Raw genomic sequence first — 20,382 nt, 5'->3', positions numbered from 1 at the left:
TCGGAAAGTATTCAGACCCCTTGACTTTTTCCACATTTTATGTTACAGCCGTATTTTAAAATGGATTAAATAAACAAATATTCTCATCATTCTACACATGGGTCCTCATAATAGAAATGTTGGCTAATTTATAAAAAATAAACAAATACCTTATTTACATCTGTATTCAGACCCTTTACTATGAGACTCGAAATTGAGGTCAGGTGCATCCTGTTTCCATTGATCATCCATGAGATGTTTCTACAACTTGATTGGAGTCCACCTGTGGTAAATTCAATTGATTGGACATGATTTGGAAAGGCACACCTGTCTATAAAAGGTCCCCCAGTTGACAGTGCATGTCAGAGAAAAAAACAAGCCATGAGGTCGAAGGAATTATCCGTAGCTCTCTGAGAAAGGATTGTGTCGAGGCACAGATCTGGGGAAGAGTACCAAAACATTTCTGCAGCATTGAAGATCCCCAGGAACACAGTGGTCTCTATCATTCTTAAATGGAAGATGTTTGGAACCACCAAGACTCTTTCTAGAGCTGGCCGGCCAAACTGAGCAATCGGTGAAGAAGGGCCTTGGTCAAGGAGGTGACCAAGAAACCAGATGGTCACTCTGACCGAGCTCTAGCGTTCCTCTGTGTATATGGGAGAACCTTCCAGAAGGACAACCATCTTTACAGCACTCCACTAATCAGGCCTTTATTGTTGAGTGGACAGATGGAAGCAAATCCTGAGTAAAAGGCACATGATAGCCCGCTTGGAGTTTGCCAAAAGGCACCTAAAGGACCCATGAGAAACAAGATTCTCTGGTCTGATGAAACCAAGATTGAACTTTTTGGGCAAAATGCCAAGTGTCACATCTGGAGGAAACCTGGCATCATCCCAACGGTGAAGAATGATGGTGGCAGCATCATGCTGTGGGGATTTTCTTCAGCGGCAGGGACTGGGAGACTAGTCAGGATCAAGGCAAAGATGAACGGAGCAAAGTACAGATATCCTTCCAATAGGACAACGACCCTAAGCACACTGCTTTGGGACAAGTCTCTGAATATCCTTGAATGGCCCAGCCAGAGCCTGGACTTGAAACCGATCGAACATCTCTGGAGAGACCTGAAGATAGCTGTGCAGCAACGCTTCCAACCTAACAGAGCTTGAGAGGATCTGTAGAGAAGAATGGGAATATAGGTGTGGCAAACTTGTAGCGTCATAAAAATCCTGTTTTTGTTTTGTCCTTACAGGATATTGTATGCAGATTAAAGCAATTAAAAATCTATTTTAGAATAAGGTTGTAACCTAACAAAATTAGAAAGTCAAGGGGTCTGATTACTTTTGGAAGGCACTCTATGTGGAAAAATACATTTAAAAATGTTAACCAATTGATTGGGATAAGATAACTCTAAAGCCCTCTCCTTGGGACTAATCTGTCTCTCTATGTTTCTCACGATATCCCCTTCCCTTCAGGAACATATGAAGACCTTCAACAGGAACAGACAGGTGTTCTGCAGCATCCTAACCAACCGCTGCTGCTCAGCCGTGGGGACTGTGTTCGACGCAGACACCATCATATTCTACGACACAGACCTCAACCCCAGCATGGACGCCCGCACCCAGGAGTGGTGCGACAAGATCGGACGATCCAAGGACATCCACATCTACAGGTAAAACACAAGAAAAATACATATTGTGCCATAACTCTACATGCCATATTAGGATATGAAGAAACGCATACTGTTGTTGCTGCTGAAATGTAAGTCAGTGTGCGGTTAACTTGGTGTCTTTATATCCCAGACTGGAGAGCGGGAACTCCATTGAAGAGAAGCTGCTAAAAAACGGCACAAAAGATCTGATCCGAGAGGTGGCTGCCCAAGGGACTGACTACACCCTGGCATTCCTCACACAGGTAAGATCTTTACCCACAAACCAACCAGATCCCAGCCCTCCTCTGACTGAAAACCATACTATATTTGGTTATTAAATACGCTGTGTCTGTGTCCAGCGGACCATCCAGGACCTCTTTGAGGTGGAGGCTGGCTCAGGGGAGAAGGTTGAGGAGTTTGTGGTTCTGCACCAGGAGCCGTCTCCCTCTGAGGCCATCTCTCCACGCGTGGCTAGGCCCTACATCCAGGCCCTCCACAGAATCAGCCTGGACGCCCCACCACCAGAGCAGCAGGAGGAGGATGACCTGGAGAAGGAGTTGCAGGTCAAAGAGGAGCCCTCTCAGCTGGAGGAGCTTAATGCTGTAATGGACCAGGTGATAAACACTCATGAAGTGCCTTCTTCCAGTATGTTGTAGACTACATACCAGGGAGCTAGCACATCAGTTTGAACTAATACTGGATTGTCTTCATCATTTCCTCCATTAGTTAACGCCAATAGAAAAATATGCCCTGCAATTCCTGGAGTATCTTCATGTCAGTGAAGACGAACTTGTTGCCAAGGTAAGACTCAAACTCTCCTCTCAGATATACGGAGGTACTACTAGCTTGTTAGACGTTCTCAAAGTAGCACAAGACCACAATTACAAAAGTTTTAGAACTTTAGTAATACCTAATGTAATTTTCAGGAGCGACTGTTGTGTGCGAAGAGAGGCTGGGAGATGCAGCACCTCCAGAAACTGAAGGCTCAAGACGAGGAGAGGATGATCATTGAGGAAGAGGAGGATTTGTTCACCTACACCAGAGAGGATGCTTACAATATGGTAGGCTTTCACTCTCTCAGGGCTGTATTCATTATGCTGATTCTGTTTCAAAATATTTCTTAAACGAAAGCAAAGAAAACTGAGTGACCTAACTGAATTTGTCCAATACAAACTTTTTTTGCTCTGTTTGGTTCTTAAACAGTAAACTGTTTCCATAAGGAATGCCCCCTTGGTGGTCACAGTATTCAAATAAGAGAACAGAGCCTGTAGTAGGGTTTCCATTGTAAATCAGTGGTGATGTGAGCGATGGTCTTGTCTCTGTTTCAACAGGAGTATGTGTTTGATGGAGAAGATGGCCAATCGGAAATAATGCCGGTAAGTCAGTCACATACTATCTACATGATCATATCTACTTATCCTGAGGTAAATCATAATGTAGTCCCATATTTTCCATGAGCCTGTCAGATGTATGTTAACCTATGACTCTGGTTGCAGCTGTGGACTCCACCTACCCCACCGCAGGATGACAACGACATCTATATCGACTCTGTGATCTGTCTGATGTACGACTCTGCTCCCATGCCGGAGTCCAAACTGCCTCCTGTCTACATCCGCAAGGAGCACAAGAGACTCAAGATGGACCCCTCGGGTAAGTCTTTTTATTCTTGTAACCAACATTAAAGTATGGTACATTGTGTGTAGTGATGCACTTGTGAGCTCTGTCCTGTGTTTTCTGCCCAGCAGCGGGCAGGAAGAAGAAGAAGGGTCATGGGGAGACAGTGATTCCTCCTCGCTCCCTCTTCGAGAAGGCCAGCATGCTCAAGGTGCGCCGAGAGGGCAAAGACCAAAAGAAGAACTTCTCCCTGAAGCAGCAGGCGCCCTTCGCTAAGCCTCTGCCCTCACTGGTCAAACCTGCCATGGAGGCCGGACAGGACAACCCAGAGTGGCTCATCAGTGAAGACTGGGCCCTGCTACAGGTACTAGGCTGGCTGCTACTGGGACTGCTTGTTTTACCCAATACTGTGGTTGGTCTAAAGAAATGTCTGTTATACTGTATGTTTGCTAGATACTCTTAGATCAAATGAGGTGAACTGAAGAATACTTAGAAGCTAAGCTACTTGTAATCAACATAGTCCAGTCATTTATTCTGTTAGTGATGCAAGTGTCACCTCTCTCTCTGTGCGTGGCAGGCTATGAAGCAGCTCCTGGAGCTCCCTCTGAATCTAACCATCGTGTCTCCGGCCCACACCCCCAACTGGGACCTGGTCAGCGACGTGGTCAACTCCTGCAGCCGTATCTACCGCTCGCCCAAGCAGTGTCGCAACCGCTATGAGAACGTCATCATCCCCCGGGAGGAGGGCAAGGTGAGCAGACATGAGTTCGTAAAGCCCTGAGTGGCACCAAGATCTCATGTTGTTTGAGCATTCAGATAATTCAACCATACTGGTTTTGTTATTCATTGTAGTTGGTGTATGAGGCGAATCCTAAGAAGAAAACCAAGAGCATATACAAGGTACATTGCCAAACTCTTGCAGTTTACAATGGTCGTAATGTTTGATGCTCAGAGCCCTCTTCATTGACCAGCGTCCCTCCTTTTTCCTCCGCCAGTCTAAGAACAGCCGGCCGCTGCGCACCTGTCAGATCTACACCCAGGATGACAACGCTACACACATCCAACTCTACAACAGCCGCTTTGAGCTCATGAAGATCATCGCCAGCAAGAGGAGTCCCCCCATCAAACCCCTGTAAGCACTCAACATGATCTTTCCTCTGTACCTTGAAATAAGGCATGTTGTGTCATCAGCCTTATGATAAACATGCTCAGTGTTTAAACTATTAATTCAATGTTTGCTTCTTCAGTCTGGGGATGAACCCATTCCAGAAGAATCCCAAACATGCCTCCGTCCTGGCAGAAAGTGGGATCGGCTATGACAAGCCCCTCCCTCCCATTCAGGTGGCATCTCAACGTGCTGAGAGGATTGCCAAGGAGAAGAAGGTGTGTATTGTTTACTGTATATTCTCTCTGGATTTTGATTAATGGCTAAGTTTGCAGTGTGACAGTCAGGTCTGTTGTCATGGTGGTATGCACTCTGATCTTCAACATGCTTATCTGTCTGTGTGTGTCCTGTCAGGCCTTAGCCGAGCAGCAGAGGGCTCAGCAGCTAGCTCAGCAGGCTGGAGCCCCCCAGGCCGTGGCCGGTGCTGCCCAACCCCAGGCTGGGGCTCCCGCTGCAGGCCAAGCCCAGGCCCCAGGGGTCCTCCAGGCCCCTGCAGCGGTAGGAGCTATGGCTTTACCCAACACCGCTGTCCTGGTGAGAATGGGGAAAACGTTGGAATTTTCAATGTCAAACCAAGTTGTTCTTTGTGGTAAAAAAGAGCTGTCTAATGAGTAAAATTGCATAATTTAGAAATATATATTTTTAAAGAATGTTGTGTTTTTCAGGCTGGAGCCATAAAGAATGCTGCCGTGGGAACAACCATTCAAGCTGGTGGGTTTTCATGGCACACACATTGATCATTACAAAACATGTAGTCTGTAATCCAACTGTTTGTTGGTTTGGCAATGCCACTGTCAGTCAGAGAAATATGCTGAGAAGGATTATCACCACAGCAAGCAAGATACTTGGAGTCAAACAGACAGGCCTGGATGAGATCTTTACGGTCAGGGCCCTCCGCAAGGCTCACAAAATAATTTTAGACCCTGTCCACCCCCTGTACCCGGACTTTGATCTAATCCCCTCTGGGTGCAGGTATAGGGCACCCCTTAGCAGTGTGATATCCCTCCTAAATAGCTTGGGCTAATGTTCCTATCGACTCAGCAAGGTCAGCAGGCTTTAACAAAAAAAAAAATATATATGTTATGTAACTGTTATGAAAGTTGTATTGTCAGTTTAAATGTGTACATGACACTGCAACAAAATTTCCCCATGGGGACAATAAAGTCAGTAAGTAATAGTCATTTCTTAAATCCTTTCAGCCTCCGTAGGGGGGAACCTGATTGTGAACACAGTGGCTGGAGTTCCTCCAAGTCCGTTCCAGGCCAACAAACGGCTGGTATCACCAGGTCAAGTCATACCAGGAACCCTGTCTGTAAGTCACTCTATTTATTACCTCTGGCATTGCGTCACTCTACTCTTTCCCCGTTTTTGAATTATAACACACAATGACCATTGTTTGAGGGTACAGTAAGTCTTGCTGACAGAGTAAATGGTCCTAGGGGGTGTTGGTCTGGTGTAGGTATCATGAGGCCCTGTGCTCTTGTCCCTCCTTCAGCCTGCCAGTGCAGCAGGTGCCCAGGTGGTCCACTCCCAGCAGAGAGCCGTACCTGCCACTGCCGCCCCTGGGGAGGTGGTTGCCATAGCTACGGGTCAGGGTGTCAGGGCCGTTACCCCGGTGACTGCCTCTGCGGTGGTGACCACCACTCTGACCCCAGTGCAGTCCCAGACCCGCTCCCTGGTCACACCAGGTACTGCACACATTGTTCACACTGAACACCCAATCAATCAAATGTATTTATATAGCGCTTTTGACAGCAACATTTATTATTTAAGTGCTTTATAGGAAGTTAATTAAGTGCCATGTCCACTGGTTTTGTGATACAACTCCTCTCTTGCTCTCTGTCCCCAGCCACAGGCATGCAGCTACCCCAGGGCAAGCCCATCACCCAGGCCCACCTCCACATGCTCCGACAGCAGCAGCTCCAGCAGCAACAACAGCAGGCTGCCTCACCACAAGGCATCAAGGCTGTGGGAAAACCCCAGGTATGTACAGACAAGCCTTTCATTCACTGTATGGCCTCCTAGAATTAGCTTATTCTGATACTCACCCACTACTCACACTCTGTGACTAATACTAAGTTAGCTGTCTTGTAAAGTAAAAATAAAGAAACCATGCATTTCAGCCAGCCCTCCAATGATCAGTACAGACATTCAGTGAACCGACCCTTTAACTCTCTCCTTGGCTGTAGGAGCTTCTGAAGATACACAAGCAGAAGCTGCAGATGGCCCAGCAGCAGGCAGGAGCCGGCCAGCAGCCCGTCCAGGTGCAGCCAGCCAACCCCCAGGCAGCCCAGGCCAACCCCCAGCTTGCCGCAATAGCTGCCGGTCCCAGAGCCGGAGCCGTGCTGGCTGGCACCACCGTAGCTAACCTGCAGGTGGCCAGACTGGTAAGGACCAACTTTATCACCTTCTTGTTTTTTTCTATAGTATATAGCCTGGCCTAGGGAATTATGCACCACTGTGTTGTGCTGATCTTTACTACTTTCAGACTGGTAAAGGCCTTTGCTGACATTTTGAATAATGATCTACTAGAGGTAACCCGGTTTGAGCATAATTAATGATCCATTGAAAGTGTTTGACAGTGTATCTTTACCTGTGTCCAGACACGGCTGCCTACCCAGGGTCAGATCCAGGCCCAGCCAGGGCAGACGGCCCAGGTGACCCTCACCAAGCCCCCCGTGGTCTCTGTGCCCTCCGTGGTCTCCTCTGCTGGCGTCACCACCCTGCCCGTCACTATGGCTGGCATCAGTGTAGCCATTGGACAGGCCCAGAAAACAGGTGGAAAAACCCTATTCTATATATTCTATAAACCCTCCTATTCTCAGCAACTAATTAGACTGAAACATTCATAATCTGCTCCTCTTAGTACAAACATGCATTTTTTACCAATGATAACACACACACACCCTCACACTCTCTCTGTTCGGTTACATGTCCTGAGATTGTCCTGTCCCTGATCTTGCTTCCTGTCTTGTAGGTGGGCCAGTGTTGACGCCCCCGTTCCCCCAGATGCAGGTTCAGCAGCTGCTCCAGATGAAGAAGCAGCAGGTAGCCGTGCAGGCTGCAGCAGCCCTGCAGAAAGCAGTACAGCCAGGACAAGCCTCTGTGCAGCAGAAGGTGGGGCTCTGGGGGAAAACAGAACCACCACAGTCTACGCAACCACACACATATTTACAAGTAAAGAGCTGGTTCTCTTGTTGTTACTGTAAGGGTATGGGCTGGTCAGAAGTGCATTTCAAATCTCAACCGAAAGTGGTGCTCTTGAAACTACAACGAAGTCTATCCATCGTTGGAAATTTGATTATGTAAATGTGCCCCGTGAATTATTGTCAGAAGAATCAATCTTCAGTCTAGTTGTGGTCTGTGTCTTCTCCATCAGCTGGGCACCCAGCAGATGACAGTACCGACTACCCAGCAGCAGAAGGTCACCTATGCTGCCACCACCCAGCTACAGCCTAGCATCAAGACCCAGTTCTTCACTACTTCCATCGCCCAGGCTGGGAAACCCACTGGGGCCCAGCAAATCCAGGTAGACACACGCATCTTCCTACTCAGATAGTCCAACCCACTGGCCTTCAGGCACTGGGTCTTAAATGTGTAGAGCTATTATCCAGAGGTGTGAGGAATGCTAACTGCTTTCCCCTGTATATTAGGTGGCTAAGCTCCCCCAGATAGTGCAGGGGCAATCCACTGTGGCCAACATCCAGCAGATCGTATCATCTCCACAGCAGGTAAGAGCACTAACCCACATAGAAGGGCAGTATCATGCAGGATTTTTATGAGGCGTATGGAATGAATGGAAGGAAGGTTCTGCTTCCTGTGTCTATTAACCTTTCATGACTATTCACTTCATGACTTGAATACAAGTCAGCTTGGTTAAATTGCATTAATAATTTGTGCGTTGTGACATTTAGGTAATTTCCCATAAATTGTTGTGAAATGTTATGACAGTGATTAGAGGTGTCAAGAGGGCAGCATAGTCTGGTAACATTGTAGCTGTATTGTTAAGGAGGGGTAAAGATAAAGCCTTTGTTGGGGCGGCAGGCTGGTATTAACCCTGCTGATAGGAAAAGAGTAGGGTTGAGTACCTCTACCAGACACGCACATCAGCAGAAGAGAATGCCTTTTTGCCAAATCTTTGTCTTTACCCCTCTCTGGGCCTCCCGAGTGGCACAGTGGTCTAAGGCACTGCATCGCAGTGCTAGAGGCGTCACTACAGATTCTGGTTCGAGTCCTGGCTGTGCGGAGACCGGGAGACCCATGAGGCGGCGTACAATTGGCCCAGCGTCGTCTGGGTTAGAGGAGGGTTTCGCCGCCTGGTATGTCCTTGCACTCTAGCGACTCCTTGTACGGTGTTTCCTTGGACACATTGGAGCGGCTGGCTTCCGGGTTAAGCGAGCAGTGTGTCAAGAAGTACTGCGGCTTGGCAAGTCGTGTTTCGGAGGACACATGACTCTCGATCTTTGCCTCTCTAAAGTCCATACGGGAGTTGCAGCGAAGGGACAAGACTGTAACTACCAATTTGGATACCACGAAATTGGGAGGGAAAAAATATATAATATTTACATGCAAGAAAACAAACATACAAACTCAGCAATAAAAGAAACGTCCCTTTTTCAGGACCCTGTCTTTCAAAGATAATTCGTAAATATCCAAATAACTTCTCACATTTTCATTGTTTAAGCACTGTTTCCCATGCTTGTTCAATGAACCATAAACAATTAATGAACAGTACCTGTGGAACGGTCGTTAATACACAGCTTACGGATGGTAGGCAATTCAGGTCAGATTTATGAAAACTTCGAACACTAAAACTGTGAAAATCACCAAAAGAAAGATGCCCAGGGTCCCTGCTCATCTGCGTGAATGTGTCTTAGGCATGCTGCAAGGAGGCATGAGGACTGCAGATGTGGCCAGAGCAATAAATTGCAATGTCCGTACTGTGAGACGCCGAAGACAGCTCTACAGGGAGACAGAACGGACAGCTGATCGTCCTCGCAGTGGCAGACCACGTGTAACAACACCTGCACAGACGACGTGTAACAACATCTGCACAGACCACGTGTAACAACACCCGCATCGGTACATCTGAACATCACACCTGCGGGACAGGTACAGGATGGCAACAACAACTGCCTGAGTTACACCAGGAAAGCACAATCCCTCAATCAGTGCTCAGACTGAATAGACTGAATAATAGGCTGAGAGAGGCTGGACTGGGGGCTTGTAGGCCTGTTGTAAGGCAGGTCCTCACCAGACATCACCGGCAACAACGTCGCCTATGGGCACAAACCCACCGTCGCTGGACCAGACAGGACTGGCAAAAAGTGTTCTTCACTGACGAGTCACGGTTTTGTCTCACCAGGGGTGCTGGTCGGATTTGCGTTTATTGAAAGAATGAGGCCTGTACTCTGGAGCGGGATCGATTTGGAGGTGGAGGGTCCGTCATGGGCTGGGGCGGTGTGTCACAGCATCATCGGACTGAGCTTGTTGTCATTGCAGGCAATCTCAATGCTGTGTGTTACAGGGAAGACATCCTCCTCCCTCATGTGGTACCCTTCCTGCAGGCTCATCCTGACATGACCCTGCAGCATGACAATGCCACCACGCACAGAACGAGCAGTATGGCTGATTTCCTACAAGACAGGAATGTCAGTGTTCTGCCATGGCCAGCAAAGAGCCCGGATCTCAATCCCATTGAGCATGTCTAGGACCTGTTGGATCGGATGGTGAGGGCAGGGCCATTCCTCCCAGAAATGTCTGGGATCTTGCAGGTGCCTTGGCAGAAGAGTGGGGTAACATCTCACAGGAATACCTGACGAGTCTGGTGCAGTCCATGAGGAGGAGATGAACTGCAGTACTTAATGTTGCTAGTGGCCACACCAGATGTTGACTGTTACTTTTAATTTTGCCCCCCTTCCCCTTTTTGTTCAGGGACTTTATTTAATTTCTGTTAGTCACATGTCTGTGGAACTTGTTCAGTTTGTTTCAGTTGTTGAATCTTCTGTTCGTACAAATATTTACACATTAAGTTTGCTGAAAATAATTGCAGTTGACAGTGAGAGGACATGCATGCATACGTGCATACATACATGCTTCACTGCCCCACATGTACGTACATGCGTACATACATGTGGGGCGGCAGGTAGCCTAGTGGTTAGAGCATAGGGCCAGTAACCGAAAGGTTGCTAGATCAAATCCTTGAGCTGTCAAGGTAAAAATCTGTTGTTCTGCCTTGAACAAAGCAATTAACCCACTGTTCCTATGGCCGTCGTTGTAAATAAGAATTAGTTCTTAACTGACTTGCCTAAAGTTAAAATGTAAAAAACAATCATACACTCTAACAATAATGCTACAGAAGTGACACCCGGACAGGGACGGTGCCAACAGATTACAACCACGAGTGATCAACTTATACTTTATAACATGTTGTCTTCTGTCTGATTTAATGTGACCCTCTTCCAGCCCCAGACGGTGGCCCTGACCCAGACTACATCTTCAGCCCAGCCCCAGGTCCAGATGATTCCAGCAGGCACAGCCACAGCCCAGGTGGTTCAGCAGAAGCTCCTCCAGCAGCAGGTGGTGACTGCAGCTGCCTCGCCTCAGATACAGACCCCCCCTCCTCACAGCCCGGCCCAACAGGCCCCAGTTTCCGCTGCAGCAGAGTCCCCAGTACAGCAGCAGCCAGCCAAGGGCCAGGCTCGCGGAGGGGCCATGAGGGGCAAGACCCAGGCCAAGCCCAGCGGGGGCAGCAGCTAGGTACCCACAGGACTAGTTACTGCTCCCCTTGCAGCTAGGCTAAGCAGAACATCTCATCAGTGTAAATGCATTCAGTGACTGAGGAGCAGCATTATGAAGAGATCCAGCGTTATGAAGGAGTGGTGGAGTCCAGTCTGAGGTGGCTGTGTTGAATCTAACCTGGTTTAAGGAACTGCTCCATGTAAAGGAATGACCTGTCTTTTAAGAGTGTCATCATCTATCTTCAACACAGTACTGTAACTGTCGGCTGTTTCCTTCGACTGTTTCAGAAGGTCTCCCCTGGAGGAAACCTGGACCAACATCCAGGGGGAGGTTTAAGATCAGAAAAGCAGAAAAACAATATTCATGCCTTTTTTTAAATGGATGAATATATTAATGTTCCTCCATAGATATCCTGTGGCTATGGGCTGGTGCATAGCTCATTTGGGGAATGTCCATTTGAATAATGTTTTGTGTATTCATACATTGTCCCTGTCCGCCTTGATGATATTATTCTCATGCTTACCGTTTATGATGTCTGTAATTTCATAGTTGGTAGATATAGAAAACACCCTTGTTAAAAAAAGGTATCTTGATAAAGTAATGCATATTAATGAGACTACATCTCAGTAGTACAGATGCATTGCATTGCCTACCAGAACGATAAAGGTGGGAGGACTTCCGTCCTCATGCTAATTGTCATTGTGAAAGTTATTCACAGACATGCCCTGAGTCATTAGTGAATGCATTTTTACCTGTAGAAACACATTCACATAACTTTTTTCAATGTATCAATTTAACATTGACAGAAGTGTCCCTAAAAGTTAGCTCCTTAATTGTTTGCATAAGAGGGAGCTTGCCAGGTCCAAAACTGCCCCAATCGTGATTGTATCACAGTTATAACGACCACTGAAAATACATGAAATAATCTGAATGTAACATTTAGTTTTTTTTTGTAACCTTCAGATATTTAATGGATAATAATGCATTTTCCTTCAGTCTATTATGTTTATGTAACAAATACACTGTAAACATGTACTTTAGTATAGTGTTTTCTCATAAATATGCCATTTTTTTTATTGATGTTGAAGAAAAAAAACTGTAAATAACAATGAAAAAGGAAAACATTTGTACTTGTAAAGTAGTTGTGTTTTCATTGGATTTTTTCAGCCTAATTGTAATAAAGTGTTTTGTTTTTATACACAATATCTGGTCTGACCTAAGTAGTGATAATCATATCTTTACGTTGTAAGTTTGAGCCATGTAGCCTGAAGAAAGCTTGTGATTGTGTCTCTGGCACCCTACGTTATCTCCCAAGAAAGGCAGTATTACCACTGCACTGGATAACCTATCTATAGGGGCAACCAGCTAATATTTTAATTACATACAGTGCATTCAAAGTATTCAGACCCCTAGACTTTTTCCACATTGTTACGTTACAGCCTTATTCTAAAATGTATTAAATTGTCCCCCCCCCCCCCCCCCTCTACAGATTATAACTCATAAGAAAGCAAAAACAGGTTTGCAGATAAAAAATAAAAATGTACTAAAATAAAATACTGATATCACATTTAAAATTATTCAGACCCTTTACTCAGTACTTTGTTGAAGCACCTTTGGCAGTGACTACAGCCTCAAGTCTTCTTGGGTATGTATTTGGGGAGTTTCTCCCATTTTTCTCTGCAGATCCTCTCAAGTTCTGTCAGACTGGATGGGGAGCGTTGCTGCAGTTTTTTCAGGTCTCTCCAGAGATGTTCGATCGGGTTCAGGTCCGGGCTCTGGCTGGGCCATTGATGGACATTTAGAGACTTGTCCTGAATCCACTCCTGCACTGCCTTGGCTGTGTGCATCGGGTCATTGTTCTTTTGGAAGGTGAACCTCTGGAGCAGGTTTTCATCAAGGATCTCTGTACTTTGCTCCGTTCATCTTTCCCAGGATCCTGACTAGTCTCCCAGTAACCGCTGCTGAAAATAATTCCTAACGCATGATGCTGTCACAACCATGCTTCACCGTAGGGATGGTGCCAGGTTTCCTCCAGACGTGAAGCTTGGCATTCAGGCAAAGAGTTAAATCTCGGTATCATCAGATCAGAGAATATTGTTTCTCATGGTTTGTTTCTCATGTCTTTAGGTGCCTTTTGGCAAACTCCAAGCGGGCTGTCGAGCCTTTTACTGAGTTGCTTCCGTCTGGCCACTCTACCATAAAGGCCTGATTGGTGGAGTGCTGCAGAGATGGCTGTCCTTCTGGAAGGTTCTCCCATCTTCACGGAGGAACTCAGGAGCTCGGTCAGAGTGACCATCAGGTTCTTGGTCACCTCCCTGACCAAGGCCCTTCTCCCCCGATTGCTCAGTTTGGCCGGGCAGCTCTAGGAAGTCTGTGGTTCCAAACTTGTTCCTTAAGAATGGAGGCCACTGTGTTCTTGGGGACCTTCAATGCTGCAGACATTTTTTGATACCATTCCCCCAGGTCTGTGTTTCTTTCCAAATCATGTCCAATCAATTGAATTTACCACAGGACTCCTAACAAGTTGTAGAAACATCTCAAGGATGATCAATGGAAACAGGATGCACCTGAGCTCAATTTCGAGTCTCATAGCAAAGGGTCTCAATAATTATTTAAATAAGGTAATTCTGTTTTTATTCTTAATAAATTTGCTAAAATGTTCTACACTTTTCGCTTTGTCATGAGGTGTTTTGTGTAGCTTAATGAGAGGAAAACGTAACAATGTGGAAAAAGTCAAGTGGTCTGAATACTTTCCGGATGCACTGTAAGTTTACTTTTTATAACACATTTCCTGTGATATAACCGTTGGGAAATAATGGGTACTACTACCGTATAATAGGTTAAATCAGAAGATGGAATATGCTGCAATAGATAAAAGCCTTTCTCAGTGTTTTAGTCATGAGGGAGAAAAGAAAGCTCTCAACAGCGCTGTCTGTTTCCCCCTGCTGGCTGCTGACAGTGGCAGATATATCAGAAGAGAAAACATTTATTTGAGCAGGAGGGCAGAGATTCAGGCCTAAAGCCACTCAGAAGATTCTAGATCACTGGATCAGAGGGCATGTCACACAGTGTCAGAAGAGTCAGACTGTGTAGAAGGGTTATACACACCACTATAGTTAATGTGGATATCACTGCTAACATTTAAAATACCAGTATTGTAATCTGGTCTGTTAACGGGAGCACATATGAAGACAAAGGCAAATTTAATGCAATGAATGACGTTTAATAAATTGTCTTAAGTTACTTGGTCTTTAAGGACTGTTTGAAGGGCTTGAACAGGCCTTTGGAGATGGCAGAAAACATCCTGACGAGAAGTGGACGTTTGTGAGGCGTCTCCTGTTGGGAGCTGGCGGGGAGATCCTTTGGCATTGCAGACATGGCAGCATGTGGCACTATGCTGGGCACTGCAGAAGAGAGAGAGAGTTGACATGCACTTTAATTTAGAAATGATGTAATGTATGTTACAACTCAACATAACTGACACTGATAAATGAGAACCAACAGCTTGAGTTTTGGAGAATATAATTACTTTTACATAAGAGATGACTACTGATTGCGTATATAACCTCTGTAAGGTTATTTTGAAATGGCATTTCTTTGTACACCAATATCTGAAAGTGACAATGTCCTGTCGTGTGAACTTATGCATGCCATCTTCAGCAGTGGTCTGTACTTGTTCTGATTCAGAGCGGTGGGAATCCTTCTTGTTCCCCTTCTTGAATAGCTAAGTATTTAAAGAGAAAAACATGTTTAAAGAAATGTCACAGCTGAACAACCTCATGATGATAACAATCACACCTACCACACCAGCACAACAACATTTATGATTGGTTTTGGAATGAATGGATAGTTTTATATTTTTTTACACTGAATAGCATTGTTTACTCACATTCTCTCCCACAACTGTTCATTTAAATACGTTTGCTGTACCTTTAAGTTGCTTGTCAGCCTGACCAGCCTTTGTAGAAAAGATCATTTCCCGCTGCTAGCCCTCACATCCTCAGCCAGTGGAAGAGCCTTAGGCCCGGTGGTTTTGACTGATGTTCTTGAGGCTGCCCTCAATGCCTCATTACATCTGTGGAGAAGCGCTTCACTCAAAGACTTGACAAAAATTTTCTCAGAGCCAAACTCCCCCAACAGATTTTTATAGACGACTCTGTAGACTTTATAAATCCTCAAGTTCTCTGGATAGGCTTGTGTCTCAGAGCAGCCTGACCATGCACAGAAGACCTCCATAATTTTGGGGATCAGGTCTTGTGATTTGCGTTTGATGTCAACTGGGTAATCTTCTGCTGGTGTTTGGATTTCTGTTAGAATTCTCACCACTAACATGCTGATGAGGCCGGTGAAGTCATCATCACTGCCCAAGTTATCAGAGGATGGGGTTGGAAGTGTGACATCTTTGACCATGTCTGGGCTGGTCCCTGACAATGTTTGGAGCTACACCAGAATGACTGGTGGTATCCACTTCCTCTCCATCAATGTTGGCCTTTAAGATTTGTGCTGCATTGGAGGTCTCGCTTGTTGCCATAATGACGCCAGAAGGAGACATCCTCTACTTTCTGCATCAGAATTCACAGAGTACATGACCTGGCTGACCATAACTTTGGTAAAGAGACTGACTGTGTCACTAAATACTGATGAAGAAGAAGAGCATGAAATTCTATCTTCAGACACTCTAGCCAACACCTTGGCCCCCTGAGCTAAAGTCATTGAAGTTGAATAGGGCACAAAACTAGGAAGCAGGAGGCACTTAATAAGCTCCTCTACAAACAGCTGAACCAGCTCGTAAGTTGTGGGCTTCCCAACCTTGTCATTCCTCTTCAGCTTCGAAAGGATGGTATCAGATGCACTCTTTCCAGCCGCCACTGTCAGTCCCAGAGGGGTCAAGTTGCTATCAGAAATGATGCGGTTGATTTGGTGGCTGAGATCGCGGGAGAGAGCGCCAATCCTACCCTGAGATATGAGCTCCTCCAGTCTAGCTATTGCATCTGTTAGATCAGGGTGAGATGTAACCTGCCCTTCTGCCTCTGGATATACCTTCTTCATGATGGTATCGGCTGTGGCAAACATGCTTGTTCTGGCATCACACACCATTGTTTTTGGCTTAGTAGATTCGCTCATGTCAATGACTGAGCATCTTACAATGGGCTGAGCAGGACTCTCGGGTAACTCAGAAGGAATGGGAGTGCCAGGGAGTGCAAATTCTCACTCTGTCTTCTGTGATTTGGCAGTTGAGAATGACAACGAGGAGGAAGACCGCAGTGACTCGATAGACCAATTCCTCGCCACATTCGCTGCTTATCTTCTCAATGTTCTCCAGCATAGTTCCAACCACTTTATCTATTTGTGAAAGCTGTCCTGCAGCCACCATTTGGTCAGATTTTGACAGTTCTTTCTGAATGGAAACCAGAATATGGCTGAGGGTCTTTTTGGCTTGAGCCTTCGTTGCTTTGGCTTGTCTTTGCAATGAGAAATAATTCCTCATCTTTGCCTTCACATTGTGGTAACTAGTCTTTGCAGTTATCCAGATTTTCTTCTCAGATACTTCCACACCAGTCTGGGGGCTTACAGCTGCAGCATTTGTGGCTTCTGAGGGTTTCTCATCACTCAGTTGAAGCATAGAGTCTGCTAGGACTCTGGTAGGAGACTCTGTGAGCAGGAAAATGCTCTTCATATCATTTGCAATTGATCCAATAATTTCAATAGCAACTGAATCTGTATGCTTCGAGGAAATGGTGGATAATGCTGGCGACATATGAGAATCTGTCTGGCTTGAACAGACTTCGCTGGGGAAGAGATTGACAGATTTGATCAGTATTTTTCTGACTTTGTTGGTTGCCTTCTTCTGAAACACTTCACTCGAAAGCTGCTCAATGACTGAGGCTGGAGTAACACTGACTCCCTCCAATGATGAGGAACTGGACACAGGCATGTCTTCTAGGTAAGACATGATACCATCCAAAAAGTCACAGACTTCAAAGGAGTTGTAAGAGGAACTCTACAACACTGGACGTTGATTCCAAATTTGCCATCTCGGACCTATACACAGTCACAATCTGGCACCGGGCAATCTGAGATAAGACCTCTTTGGTGCAGGGCTCCAGGTTTGGATCACAGAGAACCAGTAAAGGTACTCTTACTGAGTAGAGGAGAGTTCTGACCATGAGTACAATCTGCTCTGGTCTCAAATGGTTTCTCTTCTACAGAGCCAGATGAATCATGTCCACTAGGAACAGCAGATGAACTGCATTCTGCTATGGGTGATTCACTCCTACTTTCTGAAGATGAGTTCAGGGTTGAACCAGGCAGAACACTGGAGTCAGTGTGCTCCAGAAGTTGTTCCCTTTGGAATGCAGCTCCACCCGTTCTGTGAAATAATTATTTTATCTTTACCTGGAGCCTGTTGCAGAGTCTACGAGACGTGTGAAAGGGTTTCCGCTTTGGCATACAGTGTCCCACTTGCGGATCTCTCTGGGTGCTTGTTGGCTTATCTAATTCAGCTTGCAACACAATGCCTTTGACATCTTCAACAAAGCTATCAATTATATTTGGCGCCTCCGAATCCATATTGGTCTGTATGAGCCCAGTGGCCACGGAATGATGGATTGTGTCAGGGTGTCACGCATTCATCAAGCTGGGAGTGGCAATAAATGAATAGGAATGTTCAACCAAACCAGAGGTTCCCCTGGGGAACAATCTCAATAGAATCTCACTCATAGCCTTTGAGGCTTTTGTCTTGACAGAATGTCAAGGTTTTTCACCAATGCCTTGCAAGATATACACGAGTTCAGCTCCTTTGGGAAAGAAGAGTCTTCATCGTCCAGTTGCTCCACTGCAAGGTCACTGCCAACATTTTAACTTTCACAGCCACTTCTTTTTTATTTTTTTGAACCTTTATCTAAGAACAAATTCTTATTTTCAATGACGGCCTAGGAACAGTGGGTTAACTGCCTGTTCAGGGGCAGAACGACAGATTTGTACCTTGTCAGCTCGGGGGTTTGAACTTGCAACCTTCCGGTTACTAGTCCAACGCTCTAACCACTAGGCTACCCTGCTGCCCCCTCTTGAAGCAGCTTAACCGAGTCTGCATCTTCTCCTTTCATTTCATCCACCATGTCTGCAATAACAGTGATCACCTCTTCTGTTGCAGATGGAATGTAGGAATCAACATCTAACTGGTCCTCTGGAGCAGTGTGATCATAGAAAAACTTCTGGACCATGTTAATCATCTGTTCAGCGGCCTGAGTACCAGAGGCAATGGGGGACGACCGCCCTGAAATGGTTCTACTGCTGGTCAAAGAGAGGGCCAAGTTGAGCTGTTCAAGCACCTCCTTGATAAGACCAACGGTCAGCTCAGGTGGGTAAGAGGCCAAAATCTCATGGTCAGAGACTTGCTCCTGGACACTGCTGATAATACTGTCCTCTGGCATTCCCAGGTGGACTTTCAGTGAGGTCTGGAAACTTTAAAATGAACAAGCAAAGCATGTTAATCGCTGTCTGAAGTTGGAAAATCGATATCTTACTGCTAACAAATCTAACAAGCATTATAATTGAGTATTCTAAATGTAATTAATATGTGTGCATTAGATATTGCAAAACACACCTGTTAGAAAGCTGGAAAATATTTAATGCTAGACCTTGGTCGGAGAGCCCTGCCGCCACAGTTACACATCTCCTTCGCCAAATATTTAACTTCCTGGATGAGCTCCAGTCTTTTCTGTTCAAAGGCAGTGAAGGATCTTGCACTGCCGCCCCTCTTGAGTGAGTCAGCGTTGTCATAAAAGCCTGTCACCCCTAGAATGCGGGTCAGGGCCGGCAGCAGGATCTGCAGGGTGGTCTGTGCAATGAAGTTGACAATGGTCTTGCACAATTTTGCAAGCTGTTCCTTTGTCATCTGCATTGCACAAACAAAACAGAACACAGCAGGTTTGGCAATGAAACTCTGATGTAAAGTATTCTAGATTGAACAGAATGCATTTTATCAACATCGTTTTCCTTATCTGTGACTGAATTCAAAGTTGGATAAAGTATGACAGATTAATGAACGTAATAGCAGAATAGAACTATAGTTTAACTAGTCTAATCGTATCCGTTGAAAACCGGTCAGTGAACCGTCCTCAAACACAATGAACTGATGTCAATATGGACATTAACCTTCACATAAAGATATCAAATACGTGACGTCAGATATGCCTAGAGGTATTGTTGACTTGATCAGAATACATATCATAGTGTCACAGTACGTGCTGTTGACAGCCTACCCCGAAATCAAACAGGAACATGGATTTTGTGAAATCTGTTGTGAATGTATAGGAATGTTTTTACAATTGTATAACTGCCTTCATTTTACTGGACCCCATGAAGAGTAGCTGCTGTAGCTAAAGGGGATCCACAATAAATACAAATACAAACCCAATGCACCATGATAACACATGCATCAACTTGTTGTGACATATCACATGGGATATGACAGTTCCTGATTCTGAGATACTGTAAACCAACAGACCTTGAGAGGAGATAAAACATCATCTGTTGATCTATTTCACAGGTTTCTGGTGGTTTCTAAGCATTCTACATGTGTTGGGGAAGGAGGGTGGAATCTCTCCAGAGCATCTAATTACATCAATCATGTCTTGCCTTGCATGTGATATGAGATAATGTTATGCACCACGTAAATATACATTGCCTAGGGCTGCAGTGCTATACTCCATGGAGACAGTGCACAATGTTCATTTTACACGATGGATATATGCTCCTCCATTTCATACAATCAATCATCAATCAATCACTGCTGCTCCACTGCACTGCCCTTCTCCCCCGATTGCTCAGTTTGGCCTGGCGGCCAGCTCTAAGAAGAGTCTTGGTGGTTCCAAACTTCTTCCGTTTAAGAATGATGGAGGCCACTGTGTCCTTGGGGACCTTCAATATTGGAGAAACGTTTTGGTACCCTTCACCAGATCTGTGTCTTGACACAATCATGTCTCTGAGCTCTATGGACAATTCCTTCGACCTCATGGCTTGGTTTTTGCTCTGACATGCACTGTCAACTGTTGGACCTTATATTTTCAACATATAGAAAGCATCTCAGAGGGTTGATCTAGCTGCAGATAGCTAATTATCCTCTATGTGTTTTCCCCTTGCTGCTAATAAGCTCTTACCAATCTAACTAAATTAATAGAGAACATCTGGTTATCTGACAGTCTATGCAGCAACTATTGTATTGGAGTCAAGC

At 45.5% G+C, this 20,382-nt stretch overlaps 1 protein-coding gene across 1 annotated transcript in view; it reads left to right on the top strand.

Moving 5' to 3' along the window:
* LOC139410856 (E1A-binding protein p400-like) overlaps positions 1-12,347 on the top strand; it is a 37,576-nt gene extending 25,229 nt beyond the window's left edge. Inside the window, exons 30-52 of the mRNA XM_071156442.1 lie at positions 1,452-1,648; positions 1,779-1,890; positions 1,987-2,241; positions 2,354-2,428; positions 2,554-2,688; positions 2,959-3,003; positions 3,124-3,277; positions 3,370-3,605; positions 3,819-3,992; positions 4,094-4,141; positions 4,237-4,373; positions 4,489-4,624; positions 4,761-4,940; positions 5,072-5,117; positions 5,606-5,718; positions 5,902-6,094; positions 6,256-6,389; positions 6,596-6,793; positions 7,010-7,184; positions 7,384-7,523; positions 7,786-7,935; positions 8,060-8,137; positions 10,872-12,347. Of these exons, the coding sequence (XP_071012543.1) occupies positions 1,452-1,648; positions 1,779-1,890; positions 1,987-2,241; positions 2,354-2,428; positions 2,554-2,688; positions 2,959-3,003; positions 3,124-3,277; positions 3,370-3,605; positions 3,819-3,992; positions 4,094-4,141; positions 4,237-4,373; positions 4,489-4,624; positions 4,761-4,940; positions 5,072-5,117; positions 5,606-5,718; positions 5,902-6,094; positions 6,256-6,389; positions 6,596-6,793; positions 7,010-7,184; positions 7,384-7,523; positions 7,786-7,935; positions 8,060-8,137; positions 10,872-11,165 (3,405 nt within the window). The 3' untranslated portion in view covers positions 11,166-12,347. The remainder of the gene's footprint in view (positions 1-1,451; positions 1,649-1,778; positions 1,891-1,986; positions 2,242-2,353; positions 2,429-2,553; positions 2,689-2,958; positions 3,004-3,123; positions 3,278-3,369; positions 3,606-3,818; positions 3,993-4,093; positions 4,142-4,236; positions 4,374-4,488; positions 4,625-4,760; positions 4,941-5,071; positions 5,118-5,605; positions 5,719-5,901; positions 6,095-6,255; positions 6,390-6,595; positions 6,794-7,009; positions 7,185-7,383; positions 7,524-7,785; positions 7,936-8,059; positions 8,138-10,871) is intronic.
* The last annotated feature ends 8,035 nt before the right edge of the window (positions 12,348-20,382 follow it).

The sequence above is a fragment of the Oncorhynchus clarkii genome, chromosome 6 (genome assembly GCF_045791955.1).
Source record: "Oncorhynchus clarkii lewisi isolate Uvic-CL-2024 chromosome 6, UVic_Ocla_1.0, whole genome shotgun sequence".
NCBI lineage: Eukaryota > Metazoa > Chordata > Actinopteri > Salmoniformes > Salmonidae > Oncorhynchus > Oncorhynchus clarkii.
This window is presented reverse-complemented; position numbering and strand designations above follow the sequence as displayed.